Genomic DNA, 13,898 nt, shown 5'->3' with positions numbered 1-13,898 from the left:
CACACAAAAATCTAACTAGCTCTGTGCATGAATCTCTGCAAGCCACCCAAGTTGCTGTTAGTAGTCAAACATATTTTGCTTCTTCCTTCTTTGTCTTGCTATTCAACTACGTATCTGGCTGTGTCTCCACTGGTTTTGTCTAGATAGTTTCTCTAATCTTGTGTTTAATCAGTGTTAGACTTAAATCAGGTCAGAACAAGCAGGAAGTTAGCTATTCCATTCAGGAAATGCCTCCATGTTCTCTATTAGTGTAATGACTGCCTGGAGCCTTCACACGCTGTATGGGAACCTTGTTAGTAAAACAGCTAATGGTTACAATGGTAATAATGGCACATTGCTAATCATATAACTACATCCTGCATTTTCTTTTTCCAGAAACCGTCCAGCAGTGGAAGAAACAGAGTCCAGCGGTAGTAACAGTGACCCAGAAGCAAAGGTCAGGAGCCTTTTCCTAAACTTGACTTCAGGTCAAAGCCTGAATGATGCACGTCTATCTTCATAATCTGTCGTTTTAGACACGAGACAGATTGTCTTTATTCACTTTGTTCTGCAGCTATTGCAATGTATCTGTTTAGAAAAGATGCCTTTTTAAATTTCTAAAGGGTTTAAAAGTTAATTTTAGAATTTGTTTTATGTGTCAAACAAGCAGCCTTTTACATGGTGACATCTTTGTGTTGCCTTTGTGTAAACTTTAAGAGGCTGACATTTTATCATTTGTAGAATCTAAATTTACTTACTCCAGACTTATTTATGTATTATATAATCCTTAAACACTTAAAAACAATCTCTTAGAATATAAGAGATTGATGTTCTGTGTATGTTTTATTCTGTTTATCCTCCTATGCCTGTTTGTTTACTGGTGGTGTTTATGTTTGGCTGTCTGTGCTCTGGGCTCAGTGAAGAGAGATCTAAGCAATACTGCCTCCAAGTGGTGAGACCGAGAAGTACAGTTCAATGCTGCACATGGTGCATTACATTAATTACCCAGGCCTCATAAGCTCAGATTCAAATGAGACACTTAAAGTTCTTAATGAAGGCGTTAAGCTCAGGAAAACCTGTTACTCAGTAGAATGCTTGTCCGGTTGATACTGTTGTTGTTGTTGTTGTGAGACAGCAAATGTCAGCGAAAGGTATAAATGAATTTAGTATCCCACTAATTAAATCGAAGAATGGATGAATTATTTATCTGATCTGATACATAGTCATTGCATTCTGTCACAAACTGCAGCAGATTGCAGGAAAGCTAAAATACATACCAAGGTGTGTGTGGCTTTCCATGGTTGGCTGACTAGATCTGAAGCATTGCAGATGAGAGTTGAAAGCCAACATTCAGCTTGATGACGTGGTGCTGATTTGGCTGTCTAGCGTCTGTTCCCCTCTGTCTGTTTGTCTGGCAGAAATTCACAGTCCTTAGCAACAGTGAAATTCTGATGAATACCAGACTCTAACACAGACCCACAGTCATGGCATTTGGTCCGGTAGCACACTCAGGCGCGCGCGCGCACACACACACACACACACACACACACACACACACACACACACACACACACACACACACACACACACACACTTGAAGCATATAGCCAACTACAGTATCAAGGTTGGGACAGTCCCTTTCTATCCATTAAAGTAGTTGAATGCAAACAAGACTTCACTTAAAAGCAATTTCTATCTATCAAAGTGTGGAAATCTGACCAGATAACTGCAGGGCACGCACAGCTGCCATTCTGCTAAACCAAACCTTTAAAATATGTGTATAAAAATCTAGCAGTCACTATAAAGAAACATTTTTTAAACTATATGTTCGGTGTGACACAGCACACAGTTTATGTGTAATGTAGCTGCTACCACCTGCTGGTCTGTAGCTGTGACGCAACTTTCACCAGACTCCTGGCAGCATGGAGAGAGGCACTGTGGGAGTTTTGTGTGGGTATGCATGTCTGCACATGTGTGTGAATCCTTGTATATAGTGTAGGGGTGGGAATCTCTAGACACCTCACGATTTCGAATGGATTACGATTCAGAGGGCATGAATCTTTTTTTCTATACAGGATTTTTGGATAATTACCAAATATTTCATTTGCACATTAAAGTCCAAAAGAAACCTCTCCTCATTAGTTTTAAAGGACTACTTTGCATCCCTAATTTGCTTGACTAACCTCAGCTCCTCGCCATCCTTGCGTCTCCTCTGCAAGCTTTCACCATCGCTTTCTGCCACACACTCGCTACACACACATCACTGTTCCTTAAAATATCTAACTTACACTGCTCTTATAAGAGTACCTGTCACGTAGATCTTCTTTGCTAGTCAAGCATTTAGTACTCACACAGTGTGCAAGTGAAAGTCATAAGTTGTGCAGTGATTTAAATGATTGCGTGAAATTTTTTTAGCGCTCATTCGTTCAGCAGCTGCAGTGCACCGAATATAGGGGGAACACTGGTCTGTTATGTGCACGCCACATAAGGGCGCTGCACTTCTGCACTTCCAAATTCTGCATTTTGCGTTTTGTCAACATTTGGTTATCAGTTAACATTTAGAAAATCCATTTAAGAATGGATTTTTCCTCCAACCCTAGTGTGTGTGTGTGTGTGTGTGTGTGTGTGTGTGTGTGTGTGTGTGAGCCTTGTCAGTCACTTGTCAGCTGCACTCAGCTTCAAGTCTGCAGTCTATACATCGTCACATTGAAGACATCATTTAACTGAATTTCTCTTCATAATGGTGAAGAACTTCAAAACTTCATAATTGCATACATGCATGTATACTTGAGTCCAAGTTTTTCCCACAGCAGACTACGATGCCACTGGTTAGCATGATAGTGACTCACGTCCGTCACTGTCTGTTTTTCCCTCTCTGACCTCTTTCATCATGGATCCCTGTGGTCTGCAGAGTACTTTGGAATGGACTGCTGAAATCAAATGAATACTTGATGATGACAGACGGATAGGTCTCTTTTTCCCCCTGGTCTCTCCTTATCTACCAACAAGCTGTGTTGTCCTGTTGTCCTCACCTGGTTATCTAAATTTAAATCTTTGTTGGTGCCAGTTCAAAACCCAAAGCTTTTAAACATGATTGTATCATCATTTAAAGTCACTCATAAAATGACCGTAAAACCTTATTAGAGTCTGAAACAAAAACAGGATGTGTCTGTAAGTACTGTGCTGTATGTAACACTTGGTGTGTCTTCCAGTGTTTTGCAGTGCGCTCTCTGGGATGGGTGGAGATGGCTGAGGAGGACTTGGCTCCTGGAAAGAGCAGTGTTGCTGTTAACAACTGCATCCGACAGCTATCCTACTGCAAGAATGACATCCGAGACACAGTCGGTATCTGGGGAGAGGTGAGGAAGAGAGCATAGTCAAACTGTATGTGCACTTTGTTGTGGGTAAAAAAGTTTGTAGCTGTTGGACATAAAGGATTTGGAGAGGAGGAGTGCTTGTAGAAAGCCAGTAAGATTAAATAAAAGGTAAGGGCGGAGCAAAGAAAAGAGCAACAGAAGTTAGCCAGGGCAACAGTCTTCTGAGATGTTTGTCAGAAGATGGAGGGAGGAGGGGGAGAATGAATGGAGGAAAGTGGAGCAATGTTTAGTTTTCCCTCTCTCTGCGGTGGTTGTGTTTAATGTGAAGCGACAGAGGGAGAGAGAGCTTCATCTTTCAATCTCTTTCAATAACCTTTCATCTCCCACCACCCCTTTGTAAGGTTTAATAATTTATTTAGAGACGCACACGGACGCACGCGCTTATACACCATACGTGCACACACAAGCAAAAACACTTTATAGGCATGTGAAAGAAATCCCTTGACCTTTTTAAAGGACTACTTTTTGAGCTTCAGGAAATAAGGATTGCATGTTTTTGTGATGAGATCTGAAGAATTTGTGTGTGCGCGCGTGTGTTTTTGCTCAGGGGAAGGACATGTACCTGGTGCTGGAGAATAATATGTTGAACCTGGTCGACCCCATGGATCGCAGCGTGCTTCATTCTCAGCCAATCGCAAGTATCCGCGTCTGGGGCGTTGGCCGGGACAACGGCAGGTTAGTCATCGTGGCAACCACATTGCTTTTTTCTTTTTCTTTTAATGATTAAACCCCTTTTGCTTGTCTTCATGATTAATGTGTAATGGTGAGTGTGTAAGATGTCATGTCGTGATATTTCTCAGACCGCGCTCCAGATCCTCTTTAGCATTTCTGCAGTGTAAATATTCTGAGATTCCAGTGTTGTTAACCAGTCATCTGGACCACGAACTATTGACTCACTCTTTTGTTACTTAAGTTTTTAAATTAATTGATAGGTTAGTCACAAGTGTAATTGAAGTCAATGATGCATCACACACACTCAGTAAAAGGTCAGGGTAACAATTGAGGGCAGCAGACGGGTGGTGTGGTGACAGGCAGGAGACAGGAGTTAATGATTGATGATGAAGGGATGCTAATGAATGATTAATTCATCAGTACAAAGGAGAGGGTGAGAGGGAGAATGGCCTTTATTCTCTATCACCGCAAATCCCCACCTGACTATCCGTCCCTCGCGTTCACCTCAGCTGAGCACGGTGGGCTTCACGAAAAGACAAATTCATACACAGCTTCACCGCTCCCAGGTTGATATTCCTGAAGTTGTAAGAGTAAGTAAAAGCAAATGTGCTTCACAACCAGTTGCTGCTCATGTGAAGGCTGAAATGAAACTTTAAACAAACACAGTGTGGTAGTGACGCCGCGCAACCAGTAGAGGGCGCTCTGCACTGCTTCTGAATGCACGAGCGTAGAGCCAATGTAGGTTATCAGGCACAGCCGGGTGACTGGAGAGGTCGGTAGCTGCTGTATAATTCGAGCTGGCACATATAATTCTAGCGCGCACACACACACATAAGCACGAGTGCACTCAGGGATAGAGGCAAAGCTAAGAGCTCTTGGCATATGCAGAAATACAAAATTATGTTGCCTCAGGGATCTATCTTGTCTCTCATCACGCACACACACACATACATGCAGCGGTGTATATTACAGTATATTTATAACTTAAGATCACCTTGCCAGATTAAACAAACGTATGTTTTCCCGAGCCTTTATTTATACCGACCACATCTACATAGAGCAGGAGAGTCAGAGCAGTGGGAAAACCTCGGCTGCAGCAGAGGGAGGAGGAGGAGAGGAGATGGTTAGAGGGAGGAGGAGAGAGGGTTTTGGCAGGAGAGAGGGAGAGAGGGGGATAAAGCTGCCAGAGGGGGAGGTATGGTTAGTGCTCACTGGGTGTGGAGCAGACAGGTTGAGGAGTGTGTGCATGCCTGCAGCATCACCAGGAATAGATGGTGTGAGTGTCTAATGACGCTCCCGTACACAGGATCACCTGCAAAGATAGAAAAACAGCCGTGAGTATGTTTTTATATACCTCTTACTTTTGGAACATCACTTCTGCTGTTTTATTTTTTTTATTCTAAAGTAGCAGAAAAAGAAAGATATGCTACAGGTATGAATGATCAGGCCTCAGTCTGTAGGAGATGTTGCTGAGCAGGTAGTTTGTAGGTTGATTTCTTTTTTACAGTCAGTGTGAGGTGTGCACGGCACAATTTGTTTGAGTTTTGGAGTGTAAAAATCGGATGTGGGTGCATGTGTTGGGGTTTGCTTGTGGGTGGGTGGTTGAACGGTAAACAGTGCTAATTGCAGATAGATTATGTGATGAAGGACTCATGATAATCTGAATGTGGTAAAGGAAAAACAATAAAATGTGAAGCAGTTCAAGACCAAGACATAAGCGCAAAATTCTTAGTAGAAAAAATGTGCATCCTAAATTCACTCATGCAATAATACCAGTAGCTGTTTGTGGTCATCTGCTGCACATCTTTGCCCATTTTACATTTAGTTTTTTTTTTATTTTATTTTCTTATAGGTTGTTGTGCTGTTGGCCGTGATATACTATGGAAATCAAATTCTGGTTGGAGCAGGGGTTTCCCTGCTCTCCCTTCCTGTCACACACACTCATACACACTTACACTCTTGTGATGGACTGAAGTGGTTGTGTCGGTATAGGAATTCTACTCCGGTGCCTCCCTCTCTCCCCGTGTGCCATGAAACTCATTATAACCATAGAGATTACATATTCCCACAGCAACCTTGACATTTTCAGTGGCGTCGGCATGATGACAAGATTATATTCAAAATGACATATCACTCCTTTTCCCCCCTCTCCCTCTCTTTCCTTTGACTTTTATCTTCTCTCATCATCTGGGTGTTTTATTCTGCCCCCATTTTTATCTTTATCATGTACATTGTTGCTGTTCACTTCCAATTTCCTCTCCCAGTATTTCACCTTTCCTCTCATTATAATCTTTACTCTTCTAGCTCTCCCTCTTTGTAACTATTTTATGTGGCTTTCACAGAAACTCCCAGCCTATTTCCTTTAATCTTTTTTTAGGAAACACAAACCATGAGCAGCCTATTAAAGCTAACTGGGCCCATCCAGAACATCTCCATGTCCTGCTGTTCCTGCCCCCTCTCTTTTCCTTCCTGATTCAGTGTCAATTTTTTGTATTTTACCTTTAAGGTTAATTATTCGTAAAAATGACCTGCATTGCTGCTTTGACCTTTGCTACACCCCTTCAACCAACATGCTCACTCTCTCTCTCTCAGACACACACGTATTTTCTGCACTGTTCTTGAAGCGGTTTTGTGGGAAGTAGTTTTGTCAAGCAAAGAAAATGAGAAAACTGAGTATATAACTTGGTGTGTTTGCCGCCTCTTGTCCCTCAGTAGAAGGTTGATACAATGGATTTTATTTCTTTCTTCTTCCACTAACTGTTCTCCTTTCCTCCCTTGCTTCCTTGGACACAGAGAGAGGTAAACACATTCCTTCCTTTCATCCTCACCGACCCTCCCGCAGTATCTCTCCATCATCTCTGTTATTCCTTATTGTTTAATTTCCTCAGCGTCTCATTTTTTGTGGCTCTTGATGTACTGGAGTGTTGTTTGCGCACACACTCAAAGATGTAGGAATTGAAGGTGACCTCCTCTGTCCTTCTCTGTCTCCAGACATTTTTTAAAGCACGCACACACATACTGACACACACACAAATAGGAGTCTTTTGTGGAGAGTTTCCCCTGAGGGGCTGGGCTCAGAAATCTTGTTAACCGTCAGGCCTGTGTTTGCTATTGCATACCATATTGAAGCAGACAGCTTGTAGGAAGTTATTTAGCTTGGTTTTATGAGCATTTCTGAATGACGTAAATCAACGTGCGTGTGTGTGCTACTGGGTTTAATTTGGTGCGGCTATATTTCATCTCATACGTCTTCATTCCTCTCTCCCTCCTTCTACTTTCCTTCTTCTTTTCATCCATGCTATTCAGTTGACTTTCGGCTCCAGTGGGCCCAGGGGAAAGTTCTTCCCTGATGTCACTCATTTAACTCCCTTTGCATCACACTGCTCTATTGATCTCTGGGGTCCATTGACCTGTGTGTGTGTGTGTGTGTGTGTGCTTGTGTGTGTCCTGTATTCATCAGACCGATTAAGGTCAGTTCATCTCATTTGTCTTCAAGAGCTGTAAGCCTCAAAATCTTTCTTGTCTCCAAAACTAGTCGCTCCTCTCATCTTCATCTCCCTGGTGTTTTTCTCCTTTTATCTGTCTTCATTGACCCTGTGTGTTTTCCTCTCTCACAGGGACTTTGCATATGTGGCACGGGATAAAAACACTAGGATCCTGAAATGTCATGTGTTCCGCTGTGACACACCAGCCAAAGCCATCGCCACCAGCCTGCATGAAATCTGCTCCCGGGTAAGTGCTTCAGGCAGGAGCGGGGGGCGGTTCGAGGGGACCCAGAGACACAAAGCCCAGTTTGGCAAATAGGCTCAGATGAAGCTCCAACTCTTTGGAAGAGTTTTTCCCCCACCACTCAAAAGGGAATGGTAGGGGACTAGAAAATACCGTGCTGTGGCACCCACTTCCAAAAGCCAAAACAACACATTCGTAGCATTTACTCAAGCACAGATAGCTGTGGCACCGGACAATACATTCACTCAATGCATTAAAAAGCCCACCCTCAAGAGTGCTTGAGTTTTTTAATCATATTTAGTACGGCACAATCTAGACACACATTTTAAGTATCTGCAGTCCTCAAAAAGTCTAAAAACAAGATTAAACTCATCTATATTCAGGCCCAACAAATTTTTATTCACCCAAAACACAGTTATCAGTGAGTTTCCTTTGGATGAATACATATTTAGAAGAACCGCATTCAAACAATGTTTTTATTGTGTTTGCTTTATTTACTGAACTGACTTGGAATTAATGGGCTTTCTGTTGTCCAAATAAAACACATTTATAGCTTTAGAACTTTAATTCAATTTTGGAAAAGATATTTCAATTCTTTATTTGTTTATGTAGACTCATAATTTGGATTTGAAGTTGATTCTATGTAGCATTTTAAAGTTGTTGTTTTTTTTATGTCTGTTACATTGTTATGACCATTGACTGGAACAAAGTGTTTTCCTGAAAGAGAAAGGTGGAGATGGAGCTCTTTGTCCTTGTTGTCATCCTTCATGCTGATACTAAGTGTCCCAAATATTTCAGTCAACCTATATTACAGAACAAAGAGTCTGTTTAATACAGGCTACATAAGGAAAGAGAGAATTGGACACAGCAGGGGTTGCTGGTATGCAGAATTGTTGTGACAAACTCTCTGATTAAGGACCTGTAAGATGTTTATGTGTGGTGTATCATGTGTGTGACAGTGTGTGTGTATATGAATGATTTTGGCAGTCTGATTGTGTATTTGTGCGTGTGTGCGTGTGTGTATGCGTGCGCGCTCGCTCGCTCGCTCCCCAGGAGACACGGGTAGACAGAATGACAGTATCAGGGGTGAAACTGCTCCAGGTTTTCCTGAGCTCTTTCGTGTTGACTCTTTCATCTCCCCCCCCCCATCCTCTTTCACTTTCACACATTCTCCTCTTTGTCTCTTCACCCTCCTCCCCTATGTCTCTGTCGCGGTATACAAATTCTGGTCTGCCTTCACTCGGCATTTCCTCATACTTCTGTTTCTGCTCTCGCTCCCCTCCAGATAATGACAGAGCGAAAGAATGCCAAAGCGATGGCAGGAGGCTCTCTCCAGGACAGGATGCAGGCAGGATTAGATCTCCCTTTACAAGGTAGGAGTCATACATACAGTACCTCCCTCAGTGTGTGTGTGTGAGAGAGAAAGAGAGAGATAGTAGGCATCAAGAGGCGCATAGCAGACATCACTTCCGTGGCACACTGCATGCATTTAAACTCATATGTGTGTGTGTGTGTGTGTGTGTGTGTGTGTATATGTATAACAAATAGCTGTTTCCTTATAAAAGGACTCACGTATTTTTAACTTGGACTCTCACCCAATCGTAATCATGATAACAACAAGCTACTGCTGTCAGTTTTCAGCTCTCAGTCACTTTGTCAGAGAAAGAAACAGTTTGCTGTCACTTAGAGTATCTTCACACACAAATGTGATTGAACAAGACGCAGCAACAGTCGGCTTGCTACTGACAGTTCGTCAGATAAAACATCTGCAGTGTCTGTCTGCCCAAAATAAAGAAACCTGACATCTGCTTTTCAAACAGGAGGTGCAGTGTGAGAATGTAGGATTATATTCCACTGTGTCCAAAACAGTGTCTTATTATACAAATATAACACCCAGTAATTAACAAATAGATATGAAAGAGCTTTAACTTGGAGATATTCTTCAATTCTGCTTTTGAAAAATTATTCCAACAGAAGGGAGTAAATTATTCTGTCATCAGCATCTTTTAAACTTTGTTAAATTAAACACACTCAAGGACCGGAATGACCCGACATCACATTATTCAGTCAGCAGCCTTGTTAAAACCTTTCATAAAATCATCATCAAATTGCGACATTTATATATAAAAGGAGTTAGTGGTCAGGATCCAAATCCCTCTGTAAATGTGCATTGTTTGCTGTTTATGTGTAGTTAAATATTTATTCATGTGAGCACCTGTTAAATGTGTGTGTGGCTTCTCCCCAGCAGAGTTCCCCACACCAAAGAAAGAGCTGGTTCAGAAGTTTCAAGTGCTCTACCTTGGGATGTTGCCTGTGGCTAGACCAATAGGTATAACAATAATAATTATTGAAAGAATAATAATAAAATGCAAAGAACATGGTTGCATAATGTTGATGCTGATGGTGTATCTTCAGGTATGATTTTTATTTTTTATTTGTTTGTTTTTTTTTTTAACATCCTCTGCTCCAGGCATGGACATACTGAACGGAGCTATAGACAGTCTGATCGGTTCTTCCAACAGAGAGGACTGGACTCCGGTTGCCCTCAATGTGGCTGATGCTACTGTCACTATCAGCAAGGAAAAGGTCAAACACACATCTGCCCCTGCTGAACGTCTGCCCCCAACCTCCCCTGGTTTGAAATATAATAAATCAAACACAGGACAAAGTGGTGCCAGCCTGAGAGGTTTGGCGTTATGGGATTTATAGATGCAACTTGCCTCATAGGCAAAGTAAATAACTACAATTCTCTTGACGCTACAAGATTCTCTACATGCTTGCACTCAAAGGTAGTCGAACACAAGATGACTGTAGCCACTAGCGCAAATGACATAGATTCGATTGGATTGAATAGATTTCACAGATAAAGGGCTGGAGAAAAGTACAGACTATGACTTTATTATAGGAGTAGCGTTATTTTTCGTCAGCTAAGGCAGAGTGGCCAACACCTGTGTTATCCTAACAAAATGTGGACACATGGCCAGTGAGTTTGAGTCGTCTTTGAACGAACAGTGTGTTTCACGTTTGGCTTTACTTGCCTCAAACAGATGCTTCTTTATTTTGTCTGGTGCAGAACATTGTGTCGAGCCTGCCATTTATTTCCTTCAGCAATCACCACAGTTAAAAGTTTAATTGTTACTTGCACTTAAATGGTGGAAAACACATCACTTGTGGATTGAACAGACTTTATTGACATTGTCATCCAGAAAGGTAGCAAGCAGCTGCCCAGAGCAATGAGAAGAAATTGCAGCTTAGAGGCCGCAACCCTGCTAACATTCGACCATGCAGAAGACATTGAATTTACTTTTTTTCTCCTCATTTAAATAAGCTGTAACACCAAGGCACTTAAAGCCCAGCAGCTCCAGTGGACCTGTTTGATAGGGGGCTGCAGTTTTACTAAGCTGCTCTGCTGTATGAACATGTGTAACTATTTGAATGCCTACAAGTTCTAAATTCCTTAAATTTTTGTGATTAATTTTCTTCCCTGTTGAAGGAAGGATAGTTAAATCCTAAAAAACATAGTTTCTGATGTTTCTGACCAGGATGAAGAGGAAGTGTTGGTGGAGTGTCGTGTTCGTTTCCTGTCTTTCATGGGTGTGGGACGTGACGTGCACACGTTTGCCTTCGTCATGGATGCCGGTGGCCATCGTTTTGACTGTCACGTCTTCTGGTGTGAGCCCAACGCTGGGAACGTGTCGGAGGCTGTACAGGCAGCTTGTATGGTGAGTCACCGAGCAACACCACAACTGACAACACGGCTCAAATTACACCAAGCTAACTCTGATTAGGTTAGTCAAGAAATTAAGGAATCTCCCACAGTGCACATAGATGCGTGCTGAAATTTCAAATTTTAGTTGTGTAGTCTGTAGTTGTACAGTACTTCAATTCTGGGAAATTATAACAGTAAATGCTAGTGATTAGAGAGCTGCATTGGGATTGGGATCCCGCGGGTCCCACAGGACCCGACAGAAATCACGCGGGAGCGGGCGGTTAAAAAATATACTGCGGGTCCTGCAGTAGCGCTGGAGTCAACAAATGAAGCTGAAAAGAAGATAACAGTAAGTGTATGCGGCTGCTTCTGAAAACATACTGCACGGGCCTGACTCGAACCGGCGACTTTGGGTATGGGAGGCGGACACACTGACGAGGAGTCTAAACCCCATTTACACACTGCACAGCCTCGCTGGCTTCCGTCTCACGGGCTTATACAATACAAGACCAAAGCAAGGCAAGTCTGAAATTTGGAAAATTTCTGAGCTGAAATTGACAAAATGAATGCAATTTGTGTCTTTTTTTTAACTCTGCATGTCACAATGTTTGCGGGTGCGGGCAGGAGTGGATCCACGTGTTGCGGGCGGTAATGGTCACAAAACCAGGGGGAGCAGGCGGGAGCGGGATCAAGTAAACAGTCCCGCGCGGGTCTCTACTAGTGATCACTTCGGTGTGTAGGGGATTTGAAAGTACTTAAAACAGGTTAAAATAATGTACATTAATTCTGTGAAGGAAAACATTGCGTTAGGCAACATTTTTCTTCAGCTAAACTGAAGTAGTGCTTCATTTAGGACATTTATTTAAACTAAGGTCATCGCACCCCTTAAAATTCAGACAGGCAAAGACATTTAGAGTCTCTCTTTGTGAAAGTAAATGTCCTTGCCTATATTTTAGTGTTTTACTGTCAAACCTATCAGCTCTATTCAGGTTACAATGGGACCCTCTGTCAAAGCACTGTTGGTGTACAACATGCATTCACACCAAGAAAAACCACCTAAAGTGAAAATATAGTGTGTGTTGAGCATCAGTTGTCTCTGAAAGAGAACGCCCTTGCAAGTCATCCAGTAAAGATTTCCTGTTTGAGGTGTTTAACATTGCATTAAACTGTTGAGTTTCCAAAGAGGACACATGTATATTGAATTACAAACCACTGTAATAAACCTGTAACACCTTTACAGTGTTTTTACGTTATCATTATGATGTCCATAATCGCAACCCAGAATGCCCTCTGTGGTGTTTCTGCTCTAATGCAGCCCATTTAGTGGAGGTTACTCATCTTCCTCTCTGCTGTGTGTGAGTCACAAGATTAGTCGACTGCTGGCCGGGATATTGATCACGCATCAGAACTTTGGATATACGGACTCAAACACGCGTGCACACACACACACACACACACACACACACACACACACACACACACACACACACACTAAAACTGATTCACGGTGTCAAGAATAATCAGTCATTACTATTGATCACAGCTAGCAGCCTGCACCAATCGAGCTTTCCCATCTCTCACACACACACACACACACCTAGTCGTATACTCAGCAGCTGTAACTCTCTATTATTTACAATATGACTCTTTCTTTCTTTCTTTCTCCCTCTCTCTCTCTGTCAGCTGCGGTATCAGAAGTGTTTGGTGGCTCGACCCCCCTCCCAGAAGGCCTGCGCCTCGTCACCCCCCGGTGACTCTGTGTCCCGTCGGGTCTCGACCAGCGTAAAGAGGGGCGTCCTGTCTCTCATCGACACCCTCAAACAGAAGAGACCCGTCACTGAGTTGCAGCAGTAAATGTGGTTAAGCACTACCGACTCCCTGCCACAACCCCCAGTCACCATGGTCGCATCGCCGCCAAAGCCCGTCACCAAGTAACCATGAAAACACAGCAAAGCCCCAGGGTTTGGGAAACCCTGTCACAGTTCCTTCGCTTTTCTGGAGTAAAATTGGAATTTCACCTCAAGAGTTCATCAGCTCGAGCAACAACTCGAATCCGTTTCCTTTTAAAAATAACTAAGATGTATAAAGACTCTTATCTGACATGAAGAAGGAACAGAGAAACACCAGAAGGGTGATCGTAAACGTGATAGTGTACATAGAAGTAACTCTTACCCCCCTCAGCGCAGAGAAGGAGTGAGGAGAAGAGAGCAAAAAAAACAAACAACTGAAGAAGTAGGAAATGCTCCTTCAAGCACAGCACGTGTGATGAGCAAGCTCTTTGCTGCCCAAACCGCTTATCTCTCCATGCTCTAATTGTATTTGTGTCTGTGCCCGTGCTGCCAGCATGACCTTGCACACCTGACCACACCCTCCAGTCATTCACCTGGTTGTCCTGTTAGTCCCCCCCCCCCCCCCCCCTCTTTTTCCTTTTT

General features: G+C 42.7%; 1 protein-coding gene across 8 annotated transcripts in view; it reads left to right on the top strand.

Annotated features, from left to right (window-relative positions):
• Nucleotides 1-13,892, top strand: part of LOC123969180 (amyloid beta precursor protein binding family B member 2-like) — a 74,559-nt gene extending 60,667 nt beyond the window's left edge. For 5 of the 8 annotated variants that reach the window (XM_046046313.1, XM_046046304.1, XM_046046306.1 and 2 more), the window contains 9 exons: nt 376-436; nt 3,192-3,338; nt 3,904-4,031; nt 7,646-7,760; nt 9,043-9,130; nt 10,003-10,086; nt 10,216-10,343; nt 11,300-11,479; nt 13,150-13,892. In XM_046046313.1, coding sequence (XP_045902269.1) covers nt 376-436; nt 3,192-3,338; nt 3,904-4,031; nt 7,646-7,760; nt 9,043-9,130; nt 10,003-10,086; nt 10,216-10,343; nt 11,300-11,479; nt 13,150-13,320 — 1,102 coding nt within the window. In that variant the 3' untranslated portion in view covers nt 13,321-13,892. The remainder of the gene's footprint in view (nt 1-375; nt 437-3,191; nt 3,339-3,903; nt 4,032-7,645; nt 7,761-9,042; nt 9,131-10,002; nt 10,087-10,215; nt 10,344-11,299; nt 11,480-13,149) is intronic. The other 3 variants (XM_046046312.1, XM_046046308.1, XM_046046311.1) reach the window with 3 other exon arrangements.
• Nucleotides 13,893-13,898: the final 6 nt, after the last annotated feature.

Source organism: Micropterus dolomieu, linkage group LG04, assembly GCF_021292245.1.
Source record: "Micropterus dolomieu isolate WLL.071019.BEF.003 ecotype Adirondacks linkage group LG04, ASM2129224v1, whole genome shotgun sequence".
Taxonomy (NCBI): Eukaryota; Metazoa; Chordata; class Actinopteri; order Centrarchiformes; family Centrarchidae; genus Micropterus; species Micropterus dolomieu.
This window is presented reverse-complemented; position numbering and strand designations above follow the sequence as displayed.